General features: G+C 42.3%; 1 protein-coding gene across 1 annotated transcript in view; it reads left to right on the top strand.

Moving 5' to 3' along the window:
- LOC120899816 (putative neural-cadherin 2) overlaps window positions 1–24,607 on the top strand; it is a gene marked incomplete at its 5' end in the record, with an annotated part of 69,479 nt that overhangs the window by 42,966 nt on the left and 1,906 nt on the right. Inside the window, 2 exons of the mRNA XM_040306043.1 lie at window positions 2,942–3,056; window positions 4,194–4,359. Coding sequence (XP_040161977.1) covers window positions 2,942–3,056; window positions 4,194–4,359 — 281 coding nt within the window. The remainder of the gene's footprint in view (window positions 1–2,941; window positions 3,057–4,193; window positions 4,360–24,607) is intronic.

Here is a 24,607-nt window from a genome sequence, read left to right as displayed (position 1 = left end):
ACAATAATGAACCTTATCGGAATGTTATAGATTTCCCGAAACGGTCCAACACATCGCTAGTCGCAATACAATTGGATTCTTTTTTGGATGAACGCTTTTATTTCTATAAGCTCTAAACGCGTTAGGTACTACGTGGACAACATCGAACCACTGAAACACCGAGATCAGCTTTTAACTGTCACTTTGCCATTAATTCACTAGAAAGGTAAACCGTACCAAAGAAAAGAGGCTTAGTTTGACATGTTACGAATTGGACGGGGGCTAGGAAAATAATGAAAATAAGATTCCTTTACGAACTCACCAGTTGCGTGAAGCTAAGCCCGAACGAGGCACGGTCAAGCACATAAACTGTTACGGTTCAATTGTGTTGAAAAAACTTCTTCGATCCGTATGTGTTGAGGTCGGAATCAGTGATTGGTGATTAAGTGAAAAGTGAACCCCATTTTTAAAGTAGAGATGCTACATGTGGCTAAAGAATTTCAAAATGTCATCTGAGAAAAGGTAAACGTGGCAGACAATTTAAAAACAACAATTGCCAATGTCTTATTTACGACTTTCAAGAAAAGGTTAGTTGGCGAGGACAGTGAAAAATGGAGCACAAATATTTTAACTGAACATATACTTCTCCCTAGGAGACAGGACATATATCTTTAAAAAGAGGAGTGAAAATGATTATGGGATGTTAAAATATTTCACATTTGACGCCAAATTTATTGCGGAATTACATAAATATCATTTTGACTAATTGTTTGCAAGTACACAGCATTAACAAAAATCAACGAAATATTTCGAACATTCCTTTAAACAACTGCAACGAAAGTCATTACTTAATCCCAGCGAATTCTAGCCATCGCTTCCATCAGATGCTTCCTCTATGCAGGGTCTAAGCAGCATAACAATTAACTTATTGTTTTAAACATTGAATTTTAATGAGAGTTTTCCTTGCAAGCTGACGAAAAAATAACTTTTGATGAACATCATGCAGGAGTTATGACATTTCTCTACCACCACTCCTTCAACAAATTGTATAATCCCATGTCATCGAAAGTTGCGTGCATTGTACGCGGCATGAACCTCCGCTACACCAGCTTTTACCAAAGGGCAGCTATTTGACAAAAAGTGGTACTGAACGATGATAATTCAATCAAAGTAACGCTTTCACGCTTTCACACTTTAACTGTCAACGGGTAATGCAATCCGACTTTAAACTTTGTTGTAAAAAAACCGTTCAAATGTTGAAAATCATGCTGAAGAAATTATTAATTATTATGATGAAAATTAAATATCAAAGTGATGTGGAATAACATTTTGCATTTTGAATGTTGAAAATCATGCTGAAGAAATTATTAATTATGATGATGAAAATGAAATATCAGAGTGATGTGGAATAACATTTTGCATAAGGTGAATACATACACCATTCACAAAGTTCACATTCAAAACTGTCTTGTAAATCGCTGTAAGAGGTGGTAGTTGACCACCCAAAATAGTTCAATGGACGGGGGAATACTTGGTGGCAATTGTTACAATCATATCAGAGCTATGAGTCCCAAAAAACATCTCCCATGGTTTGGCCGATGCTAACACTGCACACCGGGGGCGTCTTCAGCTGCCTGACGCTGTAATTTTTCACCCCTTCCCTAACACCTTTGCTAACACGAAAGCTGGATTGGTAGCAAACAAGAGAACGAAACATTGCATTGGAAGCTTGCGTGACTTGTACCACGTACCGCGACATGTACATACATTTCCCTCTCGGGCCATTGTTCACCCCGAAAGTGGCGAAGCGTTAGGGCAGTAATTTATGAAAATGTATGTTAATAAACATAATAAATCCAACCACGCAGCTCGAACGCCTATGCCGGTGGCACTTTATGGTGAATCGGAGCTCAACAGGGATGTACAATAATTTGCATGAAAAATGAATGTGACCGGTGCTCCGTCCGGCTTCGTGCAGTTTGGAATGATGCAACACAGCCGTTGGTGGTAGTGAGTGGTAGTGAGCGCAAGTTTTCCGTCACCCTTGGGTGGCAGCACAAGTTTGAATCAAAAATGTATGCAACAAAACATATGATGAAAAAACTACAAGGAGCATACGCGATCAAAGAAGCGTTTCTGCGAACATATTTTTGTATACTGCAAGAGCAATCCACATGTTTATTGATGTTTTTTTGAAATTAAGTCTTTTTAACATGTGATTGGCTAAAACTAATAATCTGTCCGTGGGTCAGAGTGACAAAGTTTACTGTTTATATTATCTCTGCAACGCACACAACACGTACCAGCTAGCACACCCAATACATTCTCTAGCGTGGTGAAAGGATTACAGCGCCAATTTCAACATTATAAGGCATCTTTACTGTATGATTTGCTCATAGTTGGGACCAATTGTATCGTGGTAAGTTTATTTGGAATTAAGCATAATTATGGAGTTGTAGCAATTCAGTTGGCCCGGGTAGTACAGAATGTCAAATAATATTGTGAACCGTTTGCTACAATCGTCGAAACCCCACATTAAAATTAACCTTCTAACTATCCCAACGACCAAAAGGATACTATAGGTGAGTCTTCAGCCTACGAGTGCAATTAAACAGCCGGCGCTGATCCTACACGTACGCGAATTAGTAGGAGTTTAATTTGCACACCGATGAAGCAATTCAACACATGCTACGTTGTTTTGTAACGCTCTATGACGTCTCCTCGGTAGGACCCAAATCAACCGCAGCATCGGTGAATCGGTTGAAGAATGCCGGCACCCACTCTGTGGTATATGATTGGGATGGGAGGAGCTAATTATCATACACGATTTGAAACACTTCAGCGAACCAACTCGACTCGTACTGTTTCCGCCATTCGTTTGAAGAAAACATTAAAGCTCATTTAAAGCGACACACCAGGACTAACAATCATCCCATTTCTTCTCTTGTTCTTTTCATTACAGCGTCCGGTGTACGATGCAAGATCTCGAGCGGTAACGAAGGCAATGTGTATGAGATACGCAACACAACCGGCGCCCTGTACGTAGCCAAGGCGTTGGATTATGAGAAGATCAAAAAGGTAAGACCACCTACCTACTTTCCGCGTGTGGTGAAAATGTGTCAGATTATGAGTGCTCTCACCTATACAGGGTTTACCAGCATAATAAACAACTGTCCACTTGTTTATAACAATAGTCGTTTTGAATAGACACAGCTGTCTACCACTTGCTCACACGTCAGATGGTGTAAGCTACTCTGTCCAATTCAATAACACAATTTTCGCCTTCGGGTAGCAACTGTCAGATCCGGCATTGGGGGCCTTCACGATTCTAGTCAGTTTTTTGTATGGAGTTTGACAGTTGGAGGCTGAAATCATGTAAACAATCCATACAAAACCACACAAAAAACTAGCCTGCGATTTTCAGTCTAGAAAATTTTAGCCTAAAAGCTAGATATAGATTCGAGTACCTGCTCGAAAACACGGGTTTGTTTACATTTATCCCAAGGTGCTTTAAAGAAATCAGGTGATCGAATCTGGAATCAAAGTGTATGCATTTTTTATAACCAAATTTGAATATCACTTTTTAACAGAACGAGTGAAAACTTTTGCACAAACACACTTTCTGTTAACTTGACGAATACTCAAAACACTCTTACGATCTTCATTCAGAAGCAGAAGCGATAAAAATCAGCCTTCTAAATTCATACACCTTGGGATAAGCCCACCTGTATATTATACCAAATTAAATAGCTGCTCGAAAACTGCTATACAATGCAAACAGCTGACAGCCTGAAATTTCAAACTACGAGCTTCAAACGGAAAGGGCCCCATTGTTTGTTTTGTTTTGACAAATTTTGCAAAAACAAAACATTTTCAAACACGTTTCTTTTATTCAAGAAATATGCAGTATAAACCATACATTTCAATAAATCAAAACATTAATTTTGTTAATTATTCAACAACCACAAGAAACCGTGCCGAATTCGACCGTTGTGCAATCGAAGGCGAAAATTGTGTTATTGAATTGGACAGAGTAGCTTACACCATCTGACGTGTGAGCAAGTGGTAGACAGCGGTGTCTACTCAAAACGACGATTGTTATAAACAAGTGGACAGTTGTTTATTGGACTGGTAAACCCTTTAATTCGACCCATCTACACGTTCAATAAAGCTTCTCCGTGTTTCGTTCCTTTTTAATCTTGTTCCCCTTACCCGTATGAGCCACGGTTGATGGCCTCGGATAATTTTAAGGAGAACTGCACCACCCTTATGATCTACGTACGCGCTGTAAACGAAAATCCACCGGTGCTTGAGAAATCGTCATATCGCACACAAATCACCGTGGAAGTTGACAGAGGTCTGCCGAAGCGTGTGCTGCGGGTAAGTGTTGCCGCCGGCCGGATGGGACTATCTGACCCTTCGAGACAGTTCGGCTGAGGGAACATATGTTTGAGGGACTAGAGAAGCGAGAAAGCATTCCCTCGGGATAACCAAACGCTGGTATCGTTGATACGTTGGGACGGGATGTAGAATTTGGTTTCGTGCTTATTTTCCCCAATCCCAATTCCCCCCCCCCCCCCCCTCCCGTATCTCGTAACAGGGCGGGCCCAACACAAACACCTGATTTGAGGGTGAAGTTGAGATGCCCTTTCTATTGCACAATTTTACCAAGGAGTTCAAAATGGTCCAGCAGATTTGTCTGAATGCGGACCACAAGGGTGTTCATCGTTCTCCCGAACAAATCTTTACCTACACGTTCACCGGGATGTTAGAATTGGTTCCATTTTTTACCAAGCCTTTGTTGCGTACATTTCCCTTCACACTTCCGGCTTTGGGAAAAAGTGTGCGTTTTCGTGTGTTTCATATGATCTCAGCCGTGCATTTGCTTGACCTTTTTAGAAATTTTAACGAGGGTCACAGGATCTTATTAAGCCGAGCCTGCAAAATATATCCACGTGGAAACGTACGTTGCTCCAAATTTACCTTCCATGTCGAATGAATCCAATGCTAGTGCTGAAGCCAAATTGTTAGCTAATTTGATGCTTAGGGACAACCCCAAGGGAACGTCAGCTATCTTGCGATTAGATCGAACGAGTTTGCAATTTACAACTTCATGGGTGTATGAGTGTCAATAGCCAGGGAGGGGGCAGTGTATGGTAAGCTAATCAAACTTCAAATCCATTTTTTAATTGCTATAAAATGCACTATTCTCTGTCTAAAGCGCCCTAGATGTTGCTATTCACTTGAGAATTTGCTCACAAAATGAGTTCAATTTTGCCTGGATCATGTTTACCGGGGATGATAAAGAGAGAGAAAAAAACACAGCCTAAACCTGTTCAAATCAAACGGTATGATGTATTGTTTGTTTGCGGGCTGTGCCTGCGGGATGTAATTTTGGAAAGTCGTTAGAATTAGATAGTGGTGCAGTCGATTTGCTATAACTTACCCACTCCAACAGGCTGCCGCATTCGGATGGCATATCGGTGTAACGAATCGGATAGCCTATATTTTCTATAATTAGCAAGAAATCGTAAGCAAAGGACAACCCCGACACGGGGAGTCATTCCCTACCGGGGTCGTCAGTTGACTAGGGGGTTCAAGGGAGAATCATTAGAATCGCTAATTATGAATTCAGTAGGAATTTTCAACCCATTACCAATAATTTAACGTTAAATAATCCAATCGACAGCAACTCACACACCCCACCAAAGTGCGACAATTTACAATAACCCACACCTATCTCTCTTTTTATATCTCTATCGCTTTGGTTTTCCGTTTAATATTTCATTTGAAAAAGACTTACCGCCAAGCGGAAAGCTCTTAAAAAGTAACAATAAATGTAAAATATGCATAACAACAATAAACATTATAAATAATGGCAAGTCCGCAAGTCCGGAAGAGATGAGTCCTGGGAGAAATCAGGTTGCCGTGGGAAATAGAATTCGGTCAACGGCACAAGCATGGTATGCGTGGCTCCGAGTACAATGAAGGACGAAGGACAGGGAAGACCGGAACTATACAAAAAGAGAAGTAATGAAGTATAAAAAAGAAGAAAAACAAAGAGCCACCAGCCGGCCAAGTCAACCGGAAAATTCCCAAATCACTGAGGCATCATAATGCTTCTCGGGTAAAGTTCTATGAATCGCTGCAAAATGGCTTTACAGCAAAGCTAGCCCCACATGACGCAACAGGAGCAAAGGGAATAAACCCTTACCAAAACCAAAGGAAATAAAACAACATCATAACAAAAAACACAGACACATCGTAAATGCTGCTTTGCACCAAAACAAATTGGTGTGTTGATCTTATTCACATTCTCTCGCACACGAATAATCATGGTAAGCAGCTGAACAATGCGATTGCGAAATAATTTCATACGACATATGATGGTAGCACTTCGTATTCCTGGGTGTGCAATGGCATATACATAAATAAAAGAAAAGTCTCTCGTAAGCTTTCTGGTGGAGGTGATTTCTACTTTTTATTTTTATTTTTATTTTATTTATTTTATTAATTGCTCGGCCACGTTGGGTTACAGCAATAGTGCTTACTGACTATAGTATACAATTATTCACGAAGGAGTTGGAAGGAGTTTATGGTACGGAAAAGGAGCGAAGACGGGATCGGTAGACAGGATAGGATATGTTGAAATCGAACAGATCAGAAGTACTATTAAAAGACGACATAGCTCTTACAAAAGGCTCATTGCGAGCAAAACGTGTACGACATATAGGTAACTGGAGACGAAAACGATAACGTAAGGTGCGACAAGGTGCATACAAATGTAAGCGCGACAGAAGTGAAGGAGTATCAATCGTATTGAGCAATATGCCAGCGACGAAAGAAGCCTGAGCGACCGAGAGGCGGTGCTCCAACTTGGCAAGGCCTAATAGAGTGCATCTATCGTCATACGAAGGAAGCGGAATAGAGTGATGACCCAGCGACCTACGAAATACGATCCTTGTAAAACGTCTCTGGATCCTCTCAATCCTTTGGAGCAGAGATAGTTGAACAGGAGACCAGATGACACAGGCATATTCCAGTACGGAACGGACCCAACAACAATAAAGGGACTTAAGACAAAAAGGATCACGAATTTCAGTGGACATGCGACAAATATAACCAAGACTTTTGTTGGCCTTGTTGATGACATAGTCCGTGTGCTCCTTGAAAGAAAGACTCGGGTCAAAGAAGACGCCAAGATCCTTAGACAAGGACGCACGGGGAATAGGGGCATCACAGACACTATAAGCATGAGTTATACTTGTAGAAGATCGGAAGAAAGACAAGACAGAACATTTTTCAGGACACAGGACTAAACCGTTAGAAGCACACCATGTAGAGAATTTACAGAGCCAGGATTGAAGGACTAGACAATCAGCTGTAGAAGATACAGGAAGAAAAATTTTAACGTCATCCGCATATAGCAAGAAGCCGTTAGGAGGAAGGATCGAAGTACAGTCATTGAGGAAGAGAATGAACAGTAAGGGACTAAGGACACTACCTTGAGGGACACCCGAAGAACTAAGAAAACATTCAGAGAAAGAGCCACAGATTTTAACTGCATATGAACGATTCTCAAGATAGGAGTTGAACCACGGCAATATAGAGCCACCGAAACCTAGTTTTCGAAGCTTAGCAACAAGTAATGATAGAGGTATACTGTCAAATGCCGCTTTGAAATCGGTATAGATAGTGTCTACTTGCTTACCACTAGACAGATAGTGATATAGAGAAGACAAAAAACACATTAGGTTGGTGGACACTGAGCGATTGGGCATAAAGCCGTGTTGTTCCGTAGAAATATAATTTTTACACAAGGCATTACAGATAAATGGACAATTGACTCGAGGATTTTAGAACACGCACAAATAATAGAGATGCCTCTGTAGTTTGATGCTAGTGTGCGGTCACCTTTCTTATAAATGGGAACAAGCCAAGCTAGTTTCCATTGACTAGGAAAAAATCCCTACACTAAGCGAGCGAGAAAAAAGACGAGTGAGAATAGGAGTGAGGGTATTGCCACATTTTTTCAAAACACAGGCAGGGATGCCATCGGGGCCTGGTGAAAACGAAGTTTTAAGTTTGGATAAAGCGGATTTTACTAGGCTTTCACTTACAACGACTGAATTACATGATATCACATCAGAGGGCGTGTAAGACAAGCCTACGTCCAAAGGAACCTTAAAAGTACTAGGATCGACAAATACACTAGAGAAATGTTTGGCAAACAGGTTACATATATCAGGATTGGACGTAGCAGAGGACAGATCAAGAAACAGGGTGGATGGAAGGCTAGCAGAGCCTCGCCGAGAGTTCGCAAAACGAAAGAATGACCCAGGATCAATAGTGAAGCGCATTTGAAGACGCCTAACGTAGCGACGATACAGATGGCGATTAAGAAGACGATAAGCCTTAGCCGCATATTTATATACACAAAGATTGTGTAAAGTATTATTTAAACGGTAGGCGCGTTGAGCGCGGTTTTTGTCCGATTTTAATAGACGTAAAGCTCTGTTCGACCACTTAGGATTAGGAGCGGGTTTGAGGTGAGGACAGCAGGAAGGGAAGGCGGAAGTGATTACATTAGTAAACGCTGCTACAGCTTGATTTATGTCACAGTCAGCATCAATAAAGGACCAATCGGTATCGGCTAATATACGATGAAGCTTTTGGTAGTCCATTTTCCTAAAATTGAACATACGAGCCGTAGGTATTCGTTGGGAGGATGCAGGGCGAGAGTGCGTAAGGAGCACGCTTGTCTCAAGAGCAGGATGATGATTGTCTAGCGCGACGAGTGGAACAGGTGAAGCTATGACGGGGGAGCAGCACTCCAAGAAGGCAGCATTGGCAAATAGAAGATCTAATTGTCTTCCGCGTATATTTTTTATGCCGGATAATTGCAGCAAACCGTTTACCGACATTCCATCAAGCAGAGAAACATTTTCACGAGATACACCAGTAGGAATGAACTGATTAACGCACGATGCCGACGGTTGCCAGGAGAGTGATGGTGAATTAAAATCACCAAGTAACACCATAAGATCATTTGGTTTAAGTTTGCCAGCAACGAAACTAACACTCTCATGTAAAACGTCAAGGACTACTTCGGAAGAACGCAAATCGGGTGGGATGTAAACGGCGCCGATATAGATTGCAAGGTTTTGAAGCTTAACAATTGTCCAAACAGACTCCAGCGAGTCGAACGGCAGTGATAAAGTTGACGTGTTCAGCACGGAAGAGCAGGCAATGAGTACACCACCACCACGGCGACGGTTACTGTTGAGAGAATTTCGGTCGCAGCGATAGATGACATACGCATCCTCCGAGATAAGAGAGGACGGAATTGAGCCATCGAGCCATGTTTCAGTTAACACCAACACATCCATATCAAGCTCAGATAGAGAGAGGCGTAACTCGTCTAGTTTTGTGCGCAATCCTCTTACGTTTTGATAGTAGATGTTTAGTCGATCGATCGAAGGAATGAGAGAGCGAGATGCGCCGGGAGTGCTCTCGCTGCAAGTTATTAACGGCGGAAGAGAGTCAGACGGATTGTGTGTATTAGATGCAGGGTTAGCTTCCATCAATTCGGGTAAAGTCGGTAGTTCATGAAAATCTTCAGCCGGATCAGCCGGTTTACGCTTGCTGAAAGTACTGCGTATAAGGCAAGCTCATAGGACCATGATCGGGCGAAATAGTGAAATCAGCGTTTCGCAGTTGTGTCGTGTGGTTGATAGAAGGTGGCGATGAATGATGATCCGATTCACGGGTAACAGGCGCAGAAGGTGCATGGGATGCTGCAGTAGTGGGTCGCCAAACATTGACGGAGCGGGGATTAAGGTCGATGAACTCCTTAAAAGAGATCCCGCGAGGCCAGGTTGAAGCAGCCAAAGCAATAGCCCGGTGCGAATCCGGTACACCAATTTTAAAAGATACGTAGGAGAGCGTAGAAAGATCCCGGTCACGTCGTACAAGGCTGTATACCAAGATGTCGTCTGTCCCTATGTTGGAACAGGCCATTTCACGGATCGCTTCAATCGGAGTATCAGGAGCAATACGGGAGATAAAGACCCAAGTACGGCGTGGGCGTTCAGGAACGGTCGTAATATTGTTGTAGGACAACCCTGTACCCGATGACAGCATAGCGCGTGTAGCGGTATTGGTAGGCGACGAGTCGGGAGAGCGATCCATCAATCGACGTTTGGAAGGATTCTCACCAACAGCTTGATGGGTGAGCTTAGAGGCCGCAACTGGATTCGTGGTCGTTGAGTGCGTAGCAGGAATCGCGGAATGGTGAGCACTCGATGTAGTAGTATGCGTAGCAAGATGAGAGTTGAGCTTGTTCATTAGTGAGTTGAAGGAAGTGAGAAACTCACGGTGCATGAGATCAAGCCCCTTGATGCCATGCTTAACTTCATCAAGCGTTGTGAGTAGTGGAGCCTGTGAGTAGTTGCGTTCCATTGAGTGAGAAGCAGTAAGTGAGTCGATGAAATCTTTCACGGAACGAATTGACGATGCTGATTCCTGTTTCATCAAAGCTATCTCGTTTCTAAAACAATCCAGTGAAGAGGAAAGTTCAAGTCGCAAGCCAGCTGATGTCGCCTGCACAGAACGTGAGGTATCGCGGAAATCGGACTGCAACGATTCCAACAGGTAGGCAGCATCACGAGAAAGGCCGTGCGAGAAGCGTAAAGTGTCAACGGCCCGCAAACGCTGAGCACAATCCGCGCAAGCCCAAAATAAATTTTGTGACTTCTTAAAATCACGCAGGAGCGGGGTTGAAAGTCCAATGCACTTATCGTGGTAATAGTGTTCACACAGACCGAAGCACGGAATTGGATCGTTGCTAATAGCACCTTCACATTTCTTACAGATCACGGACGCCATCGCAAAATAGCACAGTGAGTGGTCACAACAACCGCAGGCGGATCGCAATGTTTATTTGTTGAACCGTACAAATTCACAGGTGCCGCACAAATTTGTGATACGTGAACGCGCGAGTGCGAATTAACCGAACTAAAACAGTTCAAGCACTTAAACACCAAGAAAATCGCGGTAAAAAATCAACTTGGAAATAGCAGAGTGAGAAAGCACAACCAGCCGCAATGAGTGACAAGTGATGATGATGAGTTTTCGGGCGTGCTTGAATCTTTAAATACATTCTTACACTACTGGCTTAAAGTGGAGCTTTGCTTGCACCTGCACTCTCCAACACTATTCCCTTGTAGTTGTCTCAGGGGATTTGAAGCGTTGTGATCCCTGTGCATCGTATGATAAGAAAGTTTTAGTTAATATTTTTTTTTTTATCTTTAATCGCTGGTAAGTGGACCACCGCAATGCCTTGGTACAGTCGTCCATTCGAACGATTAAATAATATGCCCGTCATGGGTTCAAGCCCAGAATGGACCGTCCTCCGGAGCAAGGATTGACTATCCGGCAGCGTGGTAATGAATTAAGTCTTGAAAGCCTGTATAGGCCGGCATGTTCGCGTAGGACGTTACGCCAAATAGCCCATCATAATTTGGAACTTATGATAATGTGTGTGATACTTGCTTTGCAATCTAAACATAACTTGAAAGCTACAAAAAAGGTGCACAGGTTGAAAAAGGTTCATATACCGAGCTTAAGCTGCGTAAAATTGATGAACCCGTTTGTAAACAACCTGATTAAACAACCAATTACCAAATCGTTGGGATTAAAAACTACCGCGAACTGCTGCAATAAGTACATCTACAGATGTAGCATTTTGCACATTATCACATTTCTATGCAAATGTAAAACCCATTCAACCCGCTGATTGATTTTTGAATAGGAACGCGAATAAAATTGCCAGTAATGCTCTTAGCATTGATTGCAAATAACGTATCAATTTCCCATTACAATCAAATGAAATTTTGCCTGTTTGGTCCTGCCACATGCGACCCCAAATTATTTCGTATCTGTATAATGCCCGAGTCAAGAACCGAGTCAATTTGTTCTTCTTCATAAATTTTTGTGCGTTTATGCAATAGTCATCATCATCATCATCATCATAGGCGTTCCAATCTTCACAATTGCCAACGGGACAGCACGTAGGGGAGAGAGTGTTTGTGATAATTAGTCAGTTGCACCGAAACTAATACGATTTACGGCAATCAAAACCCGAATGACCAGGTCCGTCCAATTACTACAGTCAATGTCCTTCCTCCAATCATAGCTGTTGGTCGGTTCACAATTGCGACCGTGGCTAAAAAAGTGATTAAATGCAATTAGAGCTTCAATTAATTCGCTATAATCTGTGACTGGTAACATAGTGAACAAGATAAAGTGCTTCCAAACGGTAGCACCCGAGCGTTTAGAATATAAACTATACGAAAATTAACAATCAATACGAGAAACTATTTTCTCATATAGCTGGTATTTGTTCCAGGGGAATTTTGCGACGAAAGCGAAGCACTAGTGTTGGGTCATACAATTCATTTCACGACCCGACCCGGAGTCGGGTGCGAGCCAGCCGGAATCGATTCCGACCTGTGGGTGCAGCGGGTGCGCTAGGTCGGAGTCAGAATCAAATCCGATCCGCGGGTGCAACGGCCGACCCGAAAGATCAGTAGGTGCGAGAAAGCATAAGCGACTCCGACCCGTGGGTGCTGCGACTTCGGATCGAGTCAGGCCACGGTAGGTTCAGTTTGACCCGAGGGTGCAGCGTGTTCGGGTCGACCCGAAAGATCAGTAGGTGCGAGAAAGCATCTCCGTGAAAGCGACTTCGACCCGTTGGTGCAACGAGTTCGGGTCGAGTCGGGCCAAAGGGGATTCATTCCGACCCGCGGGTGCAGCGAGTTCGGGTCAACTAGACTTATGAGTAGGTGCGAGAAAGCATAAGCGAATCTGACCGGAGTCGTTGCACCCACCGAACCTACTTGTACCTTTCGAGTCGACCCGAACGACTCCAGGTCGCTTACGGATGGCTCCGACCCGATAGGTTCGGGTCGACCCGCCCATCACTACGAGGTACCAAGCATTTCAATCATCAATTCGTTTCATTGGCTACCGAAAAGATGAGTGTTGGTTTTTTTTTTTGTTATTGTTATTATTTCACACTGATCTTCACTCCCGCAAAGCTGCACATCTGGGCAAAAGATTGTTATTCTACATGCAGTTTGGGTGAACAGGATGTGCACGGAATAGCCATAGTAGAGCGAAACTTAGAGGTACACATTTCGGGTAGCAGAAGACGATAATTCATTGGATGGTATAAATCTCCCTATCTAGTCGAGAGCAGGTTCTCTCATACACATCCATTTTTGAGTAAGAGTATGCGTGGAAAAAAATCCTGTCCAGCCTTCTAAAACCACGAAACTAGCATGCACGGGTTTGCCGTTTTAGTTCTGGTGCGAATAAAAGCTTTGGAAATTGGAATTTCTCTCCCGCTTTCGTTTTATCCCGTTGCGCCCGTTTCGTTCCAAAGGGCGAGTGCTGGACTAGGATCAACGGGTTTGAAGTAGTTTTATGTAGCCACTTTGCTTAATGTATTCCACGTCATAAATAACGCTCGATCGTTCCACAACTTTGGTAGCCTGCGTCCGGTGTAGAGCCCGGAGGGCCAACTATTAACTAAACCACATCAATTATAGAAAGTTGTGCTAAGCTGACTCGGTGGCTTGATTAGTGTTGGAATTTAAACGGAAGTTTGGGCTCCTCTCTTTTCCTAACCCAAATCAACAAAACCCGTGGTAGTTTTATAGGATTGGTGCACACGTTTAAAAATCCAACATAATTCGATCGAATCGTTCAGAGCGATCCATAAAGTATTTAATTTTCATTGCAAAACTTTGTCAAAAACATACTGAATGCAAACCAATTTCTCCTATTGTGACTTGGAAGAGTCCTGAATCGTTTGACCCTCTTAATTGGTATACAATTTTAATTTCACGTAAGCTTTGCTCTCTCTGTCATCACGACACTGGTTTATTCTCCAATCGATCTTTTGCAAACAATGCATAATTTATTTCAACTTTGCGCTTCTTCCCAAGGCCCTTGGGACATATCACGTGGACACGGTTGACCAATGAATCTTACCGCACGGAAAGAATGTTCAAAAGTCATCATGTTTACCCCGCCTGGTTCTCGGAAAAGAACAAACAAGCGCAACCGAAAGACTACTTCGTTCTCCCAGAATTTGTGCTGTCTAAGCGCTAAAACTTTCCGTTCGACTGGTGTTTGCCGGCTATTGGGATAGGGCCAATGTTTTGCGTAAAGTTCACTTCCTTAAGACTACAGCGTAATACTCTGGTAAGGAAAGTATTACGTACACTTGTCGCTCGGGCTGGGGAGGATGTCCAGCCAGCTTTGCAATTCGTCTCTCCCCAACCGGATACGGCCCGTTTGTTTCACCCAAGAAAGACCTTTTTCCATCCAGCGCGCTGTGGACAAGGATCACAAAAGTACGGCCTTTTCGATTGATATTTTATCTCTCAGACGCCGTTACGTTCGCTTTTGCACGCTATCGGGGCGTAGATAATAATCTGTACCGAAGGGCAAAGAGCGATAACGGAGCGTTTGAAGGTCGTGAGGGCTGAAAATCTTAACATCGTTTTCCGGTCTTTGAAAACTGGGACGACAACTAAGTCACCATCCTCAGTTTCCAAGAAAGACACTGGGTCAGGCTTAACTTCCTATAATATGCCGTCGTTTACCGAAAGGAAACTTCCGGAAAAATATCCATTTGAATCAACGTCTAGCTCGTTTCTTCTGAAGTGCACATTTTCTGCTTGCCTTGCCCCTGTCGCGTATTTTTGAGGACGCGCTAACTCGGTTCCAAACAAACCGATGACACAATTTCCGGCTCTTTCATTTACCGCTAATGAAAGAAACATCACAGTGAGTCGCAACAGAGCGTCGATACCATCGCACTACCCCGTTTTGTTTCGTTTTTTTGCTCGGCAACCAGGGTCGGAAGTTCAATACCGAACCGAACCCCATGTCATTCGGTTAAGGGAACGAGGTTTTACTGACCATTTCAGTAAAATTGGAACCACCAACCACCACCACAAACCGGACCCGCAATCTATTTCGTGTGCCAGCGGTTTCGGTTGAAGCAGATTCGTTAAAGGTTGATAAGATTCGTTACGCTTTTATGTTGTCTCCTTCCTGGGGGTTTCTCTGGGATTTTATCTTTGGTGCAGGATGAGCGAGAAAGGGGCAAACGTGGTGAACCATTGCCCACGACCAATGAGTGTCCCATGAGACCCATGGGCAGGGAGAAACTTTTCGGAAAAAGGGAATATGCTACTTTTCTCCCATCGCATCTAAACTGCAATGTGAGCACATAGTTAAGATAACTCCTACCTGTCCGATGATGGTAATGATAAGTGTCACTTCAGTGAAGGTGAACCATGCGGACTCATTTGGTTTTTAATGGCGAATGACCAGCTCCAACCCTGACTCCAATGACTGTTAACGAGTTGCTTCGGATGATTCGCTAATGGACCACCGATTATAATGATTGATTGGAAGAAATTATCAGCTTTGGATGGTATGTTGATAAATGTAAGTATTGAGATTGTTTCATTTAGCAAGGCTATAAAATCAATCAATACCAAACGATCATTTAGAAAACTATCGGGAATTCTTCGGAATACAATTGAGGTAACGATAAAGAGAAACCATGTTTTTCGTATTTACGGCATTTTACTTTACCATATCCACCGCAGACTGATACATCATTGTTTATTGTGTGTCTTGCTGCTTTTTCCCTTCAGCTATATTTCCGCAACATTCCACGCTTCGTTGAGTTTGGACATACGTACACGGAAATAACATTTTTGCATTATAAGACGTTCCATTATGGAAACACTCTTGTCGCTGTCATCTGATAATATAAACAGCTGTACAAGTTTTGCTCCAGTCCGGTACACCATTTAAATCTTGTATTTTTATAAACATTTCTCCCTTACCTTATACGCTAGAGTATAGCTCGAGGAAGTCAATGCTGTTTATACAATTATATAAGTGTTTTTTTATTTTGCTGTCTGTCACCTCGTGTACTTATTCAATTTATTTTAGCAAATGTAAATGGCACTCTACACTTGCCTCACCATGCGATACATACACCCTTCACCCCCAATGAAAACTATTCAGCAGTTGTAAACTATACCGTTGTTTTGCCGAGCTTAACGTCTGCAAGTGACACAATATAACAGCAAAACCGTCCCCACGTTCTTCAGGTTAGGTCGGGCAGAGATGTCGGAAACCTACGCATCTATAAATATTTTGCATAAAAAGTTACAACGATTCCGTGGGTGTCCAATTTCATATAAGGCTAGCAACACCGAAGTAAAAAAAAAGCAAGCGGGAACGCTTTCGGTTAAAGAATATTTCAATAGAGAAACAACGGTATACGCCAAACAAACAACATGCTTCGTTGCAATGCAATTTTGTGCTGTACGGAAAATGTACGTTGTTCACATTTAACAACAGATACAAAAATTGCACACATTCTAGTAACACATTTACATATCTTGGCCAGTGCAGTTGCACTGCAATCGCAACATTTCAGACAGCCGCGGGCGGACCTGCTGCGAGAAGCACGGCCCGGCATGTTGTGCAGCGCAACAGGATTCATCATTTGTTTGTGTTTTCTTAAGCAGGCAGCATGTCTTTGTGAGTGGTTTGCAGTATTTGTCTGCCAGGCTCATTGTTTGGACTTGTTGTGCTTTTGCTGCATTTGTTTGTTTGTTTATTTACAAGGCAGCAACCTGGTGCAGGCACTGTAGCGTATTGTTTGTGTAGAAAATGCAAAAAAACAATGAAAAAAAATGTGGGGAAATGTGTAGAAATTGCAAAGAAACAGGGCATGCTAAAAAAAATAGCCATGTTGGTTTTGCCATTAAATTGTCAAGTCATACATTTTAGGGGCTGATAAATTATGGTTGAAGAGATTGCCTTCTAAAGCTTTGGCTTTATTATTGACACAGCACTGCACGACAATAAATGAATATTACCACATAAACACGGGCGAAAATTAAGTAAATATCACATTCACAAGTGGATCAGATAAGCGTTTAACAATATAACTGTTTACTCTTTAATATATAAGGCAAATAACAAAGCCAAAATCAACAGAGTTATCTTAAAAGATTACTTTACTCATTAAAGAATATTTAGTTAAGAAGTAAATAAATAAGTTAATAATTATTTAAAAAAAGATAAATTAATGAATAAATAAATCAATCCATAATTAATAAATGAGTGAATAAAAAAAATCTATACATAAAAAAGTAACAAAACAAAAAAAACCAAAATAAATAAATATATAAATAGATTGAAAAATGAATACTTATTTGTAAAAATAAACCAGTAGTCGTTTGTTATGTTGCAAGATTGGAAGAGAGTTTATTCCACGAAATACACTCACATTTATAAACTATATTGGCCCGATCGGGCTCGAGCCGAACACGCTAATCCTAACGAAACTATTTTCGTGTTTCGTAAAACACGATCGCTTATCAGGGCTGTGTCTGAACAACTCTATATAACGCTTTGAAAATCCCTTGAGTTTACTTAACAAAATAAAATAAAAAAGATATATTTCTTGTACATGGAAAAATATGTACACAACAAATACAAGGCAAACATGAAGGCTCTATTAAATAGAGCTTAGAACGCATGATGGTGCCATTTTTATAGTTCGAACTAATTTATATCCTTTTGATAATTGGTGCTGTGTTATTATTCAATCTCTCTCTCGCTCTTTCTTTCTTGTTGGCCTGCTCACGATATAGCACATGGCCCAGTCAACAATTATTCTCCAGGATGATCGGTCCCTGGCTGCAGCCTCCCATCCATTCTCCCGTTCTCCATCAGGTCTCGCTTCACCTGATCCAACCATCAGCCAATCTGAGGATCCCTGTCGAACACCTTCTTGGTGGGGCTTGTGTCCGGCATCCTCATGACATGCCCTAGCCATCGTATCCTACCAGCCCTCGCCAACGTCAGGATGCTCGGTTCGCCGTACAGCTCAGAGAGCTCGTTTATCCTTCTCCTCTACGCTCCATGCTCGAACACACCGCCAAAGATGGTTCGAAGGATGCGTCGCCCAAACACGCCCAGAGCGTTTGCATCTTCCGCTCGGATGGCCCAGGACTCCTGTCCGTAGAGGACTACCGTAAAGGACCACCGGGTGAATCAATGTGCGATATATCTCACATTTCGAGCGGTCTTGAAATCTTTTCGATTTGCTTCCAGGGCCTCCCAGAGCGCTGTTGAAGAGCAAACAGAAGAGTTCGTCACCTAGCCTCAGACATCTGTGCGATTCGTACGATTCCGAAGTCAAGTTCAATACTCTCACCTTGCACTGCACCCCATTCATGGAGGCCTCTAATAGTCGGATCAACATCCCTTAGAAGTAGTACCGCTGCATGATGTTGCATAGCTCATTCCGGTCTATGGTGTCGTAGGCCGCCTTGAAGTCGATGAACAGGTGGTGCGTAAGGATTTGGCACTCTCGGCACTTCTAGAGGATTAGCCGCAGAGTGCAAATTTGGTCAGTGGTTGATTTTCCTCGAACAAATCCAGCTTGGTGGCTGACTACAAAATTTGTAGCAAAGAGCGCAAGTTGGCAGAAACGGATATGGGACAGGATCTTGTAGGCGGCATTACGGACACCTTAAAATTAGAGCATTTCAGTCTTTCTCTCTTTTTGAAGACTGGATAAATGCCACCCAGTTTCCCCTCCTCTGGTATTTTTTCCTACTCTTAGCTTTACATGATCAGCTGATTCATTTCAACGGTATGCCTATCCGACCCTAACTTGAAGAGCTCGGCGACCAACCCATGACTGCCAGCAAACATATTTAATCAAGATTAACATAACAGCTGTAAGAAATATGACATGTTACTACTATTTAATTTCCTTGAAAAGGAGTTCCGATCTCCAACAAAACAAAACAAAACTTTAAACATATACAATTATGACGTTCTACAAAACAAAATAATAATGATTCAAACAGATTGCTTTTTAAAGTTATCGAATTTTGACTCTTAAAATGAAGGCATCTCAAACTTGTTATTATTTCAGCAACTCAAATATCGTTTTTCTAATTACTCGACACGCACAAACTCTATTCTTGTGTACTCAATAGCTCGTCGTAGTTAATAAATTCACTTTCATCAAACTTGCTCCCTTTGGTATCTGCGCGTCGTACGAGGTTTTCAATTCCACCAATCATTAATCAACGGAATGGAACACCCCCTCCATGCAATCAAATACCCGAAACAATGCGAAAAGTTCGCTTATCTCCATTCTCACCTCCACAACTCCTTCTCCATTATTCTATACACAAACACGTAATGGAAAATGTTTGCTAAAGTCAAGTGACAAAGACTGTTTAGCTTCACTAATGTTAACTCACTGTGATCCAACCCAACTGGAAAGTCGGGATTCTGCTGTAGCAAAATGGTGTCGTAAAGTTGGTCGTACTAGCTTACGAAACGTAGCATGCAGTCGTCGGTTGGGCACCATGCATTCCGTAAAACACACATGCACTCCCTTCCACGATTTTTGGGTCGTTAAAGTTAGATTCCAAACTTTCTCGTACAATATTCAGTCAGTGTACTGGTTCGGTACTGTCATCGGGCAAAAGCCATCCGGTTCGCTTTGCCCTAGGTCATGAGATGCTTATGGTGGTGCACTGCTATTGGTTTCATTATTTCACCCAAAAATCGTTTTCTCCTGTGTTTGAGAAAAAAACAAAGTGTTTCTGTCATACCACACTACTTATGGCATGGTAGATAAACGCGCACGTCGGAACGGGGTGGATGGCGTGAGAACGTAAAAAACAATTTCACTGTTTTACGACAAATTTACTCTCGTCCCGCAATTTTACACACTTTCATAGTGATTCTGCCCGATCCATGAAAGAGGCATACGTTTTCACCTTCTACGGAATTGTAGGATTCACAAACGTGTCGTTTTACAGACCGAATACATGGCCCACGAACGAGCCCATGTTCACTTATCAAACCGCCTATGGAACGGCGGCAATAACAGTTTTTGAAACGCCGAAGCAGAAAACGTACTACTCTCGGGAAGGAGTAAAACAAACGAATCCAAGAATAAAATTGTTTCCATAAAATGGGAAAAACATGACCACCACCGCCGACAACATTGCTGTAAAAATCACGTCTGTACAGTTACGTGGCCGTATAATATTGCACCAAGGCTACAACTGTATCCACCGGGCTCCCTCATGCCACACATGCCAACACCAAGCAGCACTCCCATTTATGGATTACAACACATGAACTGCAAACATGTTGAATCAATCGTAAACTTCTCAGCTCCTTTTGAAGTGGAGGAACCATATAATGGTCCCGAGGAACCGAGGATACGGTGTGCTATAAAGAGAATCGTAAATAATATTAGTCCTAATACAGTCCTTTTACGGCGGTTCTCCATTTGTTTGATTGTCCCATACTAACGAAAAACGACTTGTGGAAGGGTGTAACAAAACTACAGAAAAGCGTAATGCAACTACTGTGCTGATGACCAGCACTAACAGCGAAAAGTAGCTACATCTTACTTGGGTTAACACTTGACCGCGGATAGCTAGCGGAAGAATGTATGACGGAGTATCTCAAACCAAGGTATTCTTCAAGGTGCATCTGCATCGGTTAGTTTACCACAAAAAAAAATAGAAGGAAACTGTTTGGTACGGAACCCTACGTTGTGTTTTTGTATTTTTTTTTAAATATGTTCTTAATAAAGAATCAGTGGCTCTGAAAAGAGCCGATTGTGTGCTTTTTGTTTTACCAATCTGGGTGGTATTGCTTGGAATTCTGTGCCACTTGTGTGCGCCAAGGAGTTGCTATGATGAGCGAAGCGTAATGCTTGCTAGATAAGTTTGAATGACAAGAGGAAAGAATTTGGCTTTGCCGCTTTATTTATAATGCTTTTTTTTTTAATGGTGTGCGTGATGACGAAGCGATCGATGACCCGTCGAACAATTTGTAGCGATCGGCGAGAGTAGTGATGGGCTACAATCGGGACAATAGTAGTTATGTGCTACAATCGGGAACGAACAGAAACATTGTATTTAATTTTGGCAAACCAAACGTCGAGTTTTTTAAGCACTATGATGGTGGATTTATTAGATGACAGATCAGTACCGATGTTACACGCTGCCTAACACCAAACTAGCAAGCGCAGAAACAAAAAGTAAAGTTCCTTCGCCAAAGTTTAAACAAATCCTCAATAACCGCCACTCTAAAGATGGCCTCACGAGTGCTCGAAATGCAAGGAAGCTTCATGAAATACCGATAGATCTCGTCTTAGTTTTTTCTCTTTCCTGTTCGCATCTCACCACATAACGTGCGAGCGATCAAAGAAAAAGTTGTCCTCTTACCAGAAACAGGGCACTTGTCTTCCCCAAAAGCTCACTGACGATGCGTGCGTTGCATAGTGTTGTGCGAATAGAGCCCGGTCCTTATCGGTAGGTAGTTTCATCTATCCCCATCTTCCCAAAAACCACAAACACTGAGAAGATAGATTGTATTTTACATTAGCTTCGTAAAGGATTAGAACACATCATGGACATGCATATGTGATGGCAGCTTTAGCAGCACTTTCCCCGGGTGAAGTGAAATAAATGACCTCTGTGCGTTGTCTCTTATCAGATACTTATCAATTTTATTGCTTTCGAACGTTCAATTATGGGTTTGACCGTTACATTGCTCCTCTTAGTTGGTGGTACTTGGTAGTAAAACGGGGTATGCTTGATGACACCAGCTACACACACATCCGCTGGGCCAAACCGAAACGCAGACGCTTCCGATGGGCACTGGGAAGGGTCGGCTTATCTGGCCTCGTATGCTGCTGTATTCTATTGCACAAGCTCAGAGCGGAGACGCACATACTCGTTGGGATAGCATGTCTTTGAAAAACATTTATTTAATTTATGAGATAGTTTGCTGAACGGTTACAAAGATGCTGGTCAGCTAGAGAAGACGGTAGAGGGCACGTTGATGCTGATGAGGAGGCTCATGGAAATAAACATGATTTTAGCAATTTGCTTCGATGGTCATAGCAAGTTAGGGTAGCATTTCAGCTTAAAGCAAACCAAATTTAGTTTTTTTTTGTGTTTGAAAGCTTTCAGATATTAATCGTCACTTTTCCAGTGTATTCCAGTGCTACACTCGCTAGGGTTTACTCGGTACAGAGTTGATGCTAATGTGGGAGTTTTTTTATGAAAAAAAATCTTTTCATTTTTTTGTAATTCTCTCTTTTTCTATTCAATTCTTCTACTATTTTTGAACAACACCATTTATTCATAAATAATTGGCGCAAACATTTTTGTCACTTCAACTGCTTCTCTGAGCCCTACGAATTATCATTACGCGTTACTTCGAATAGGACCAATGTAATGCCAAAAATAAATAATAGTTGCCGCCACTACCGATGAACGTTAAACAAACAAGAAACTTTCCCCCTTATGGCATACGAACCGAAACGTCCTTAGTCTTTTTCGCTTCCGTGCACAGAAGTAAAGACATTTTTAGTGAGGCGAAAGCATAAGCCTATTTATTGAGCACCGTGCTCTACCACACATGATCCTCAGGTTTATCCTCTTTTCAATCCTTCATATCGCACGCTGGAAAATGTTTTGGTGGCAGCATTGGCAACGTGACTTTGATTGTATACAAGCTTCTCGCACGGGGAAAACGATAACGATGATAATAACATCAACATGCGCTCAACCAAGGAAACGAAGAGACCGATTCCTTCGCACCCTGATTGCACTAGTGTGTGTTGTATTTTTGTCCGTGTGTGTGATTAAGGGAGAATTTTGACGCTACTCCACCACCAGCTCAATCTTTCACATATTCTCTCGTATCTGAGGATGATTGATAGTTCACAGCTGTCACACATTTAAAGCGTCCAAATAAACACTAAAAAAGCATCCCTCCGACAAGCAGCACAGCAAGCTGTTGGCAAAGCGATTCTAAATCAGATTGCTATTTAATGCCATAGGAGCTTTGCGCATCCGGCGACCCAGCTACATCCGGTCGAAGCGTCGGGTAACTCCTGTGAAATGATTTCCACCCAATTATGAGCTATCACCGAACATTAACGCATCGCCAACTGGCTTCTGATTGCGAGTTTGCCCCATCTGTCTTTGCGCAGCGGAAACGTCACTCGGTGCGTCGCTAGGCCAGTTCGCCGTTAACACCGGCTGGAATCTGCGTGAGAGCGTGAACTTTGAGAAGCAAAGTTTTTAATTAATATAAATGCACGGTCGTTACATACTCTTTCTGGTTGGCGTCGGTATTTTGCGCCTACTCGCACGCATTGCCCGAAAACTCATTTAATGTGACCTCCACATTCGTGTTCACGACACAGATGCGTCCCCGGAACCGCCCTTCCGACAATCTGACGCTGAAAATCATACACACAACATACACAATGTTTGCACCAGAAATAAGTATGAATGAATGTTTGCATAAATTTGGTCGTTCAGGCTCGTCTACCCGAAGCTGCATCGACGACGACAATGCGACAGACCACCGCAAAGCCCAGATAGCCGTATTAACTTTTGGAATGGAAAATCTGGCGTGCAGGCCATGAAAAATACAAGTAGATTCGAGAAGGAAAATGTCGCTGCATACCGAGAGAGGACAAAAAATTATACATCTATCAAGTAGAATGAAATTTCATTAAAATTTACATAACCACCGGCGAACTGGTTGTGTCGTGCTGGTTGCTGTACTGTTCCTTATTCCTTATTCTTTTACACTTGCCATAAGGACACAGGCGAATAGCTCCCCACTAATGGAAACAGAAACTCTATTCAATTTACTCGACACCAATTTTCTCCGCTATTGTATGCCACCTTAATGCTCAGCACTCTCGTTTCCCTCGTTGCAGCAACACAGCAAAGACGGAGCTTTTTAAATGCGCGCCACAACATTGAACTTTTTCTGTCTTGTAAGAATGGAGCGAAAAGAAATCAAACAAGAAACACGATGAACATAACAAAGATCGATTAGCACGCTTCTTGCCGTGTTGGGACGGGGGAAGTCTTATGCTTTTAATACACCACGTATAACCAACACTCTACCTTTGCAAGGGCAGTGTTTCAGTGCATCGGAGATAAATGGGATAAGCGTTTGTAACGACCCTCAATCCAGGCCGGACCGACGCTCTTGACGATTCAGATAAAATCTGTTAATAAATGGTACGTACGTTCCGTTATATCAAGCAGCCCTAGTTTCGAGCTCGTGGAAAATAGTTATGATAGTTTCTAAAGGTAGAAGAGGAGTCCTTGTTTGGGTTTATTACGGAAGAGAAGTGAACGCTTATAATCTAATTGAATACCCTGCGTATCAGCCTAGCCTCTACACAGTGGGCACTGCTGAGCAAAACACAGTGGACACTGTAGAGCGGTATAAAAGTAATAGTCATTGAATTTAGGTACACAAAATTTGTATGTTTTATGAATATGTAACAAAGATCATAATTATTTTTTGAAAGAGATCTCATACAAGTTTTTATTTGGCTGCGTAACGAATATTCGGGGTTATACTACGCTTATATACTACGTACCCTGACTGTAATAAAATAAAGTTTACATGGTACATTTGACTAGCTAGC

The sequence above is a fragment of the Anopheles arabiensis genome, chromosome 3 (genome assembly GCF_016920715.1).
Source record: "Anopheles arabiensis isolate DONGOLA chromosome 3, AaraD3, whole genome shotgun sequence".
NCBI lineage: Eukaryota > Metazoa > Arthropoda > Insecta > Diptera > Culicidae > Anopheles > Anopheles arabiensis.
The sequence above is the reverse complement of the archived record's forward strand: the minus strand, read 5'-3'. Positions and strand labels throughout refer to the sequence as shown.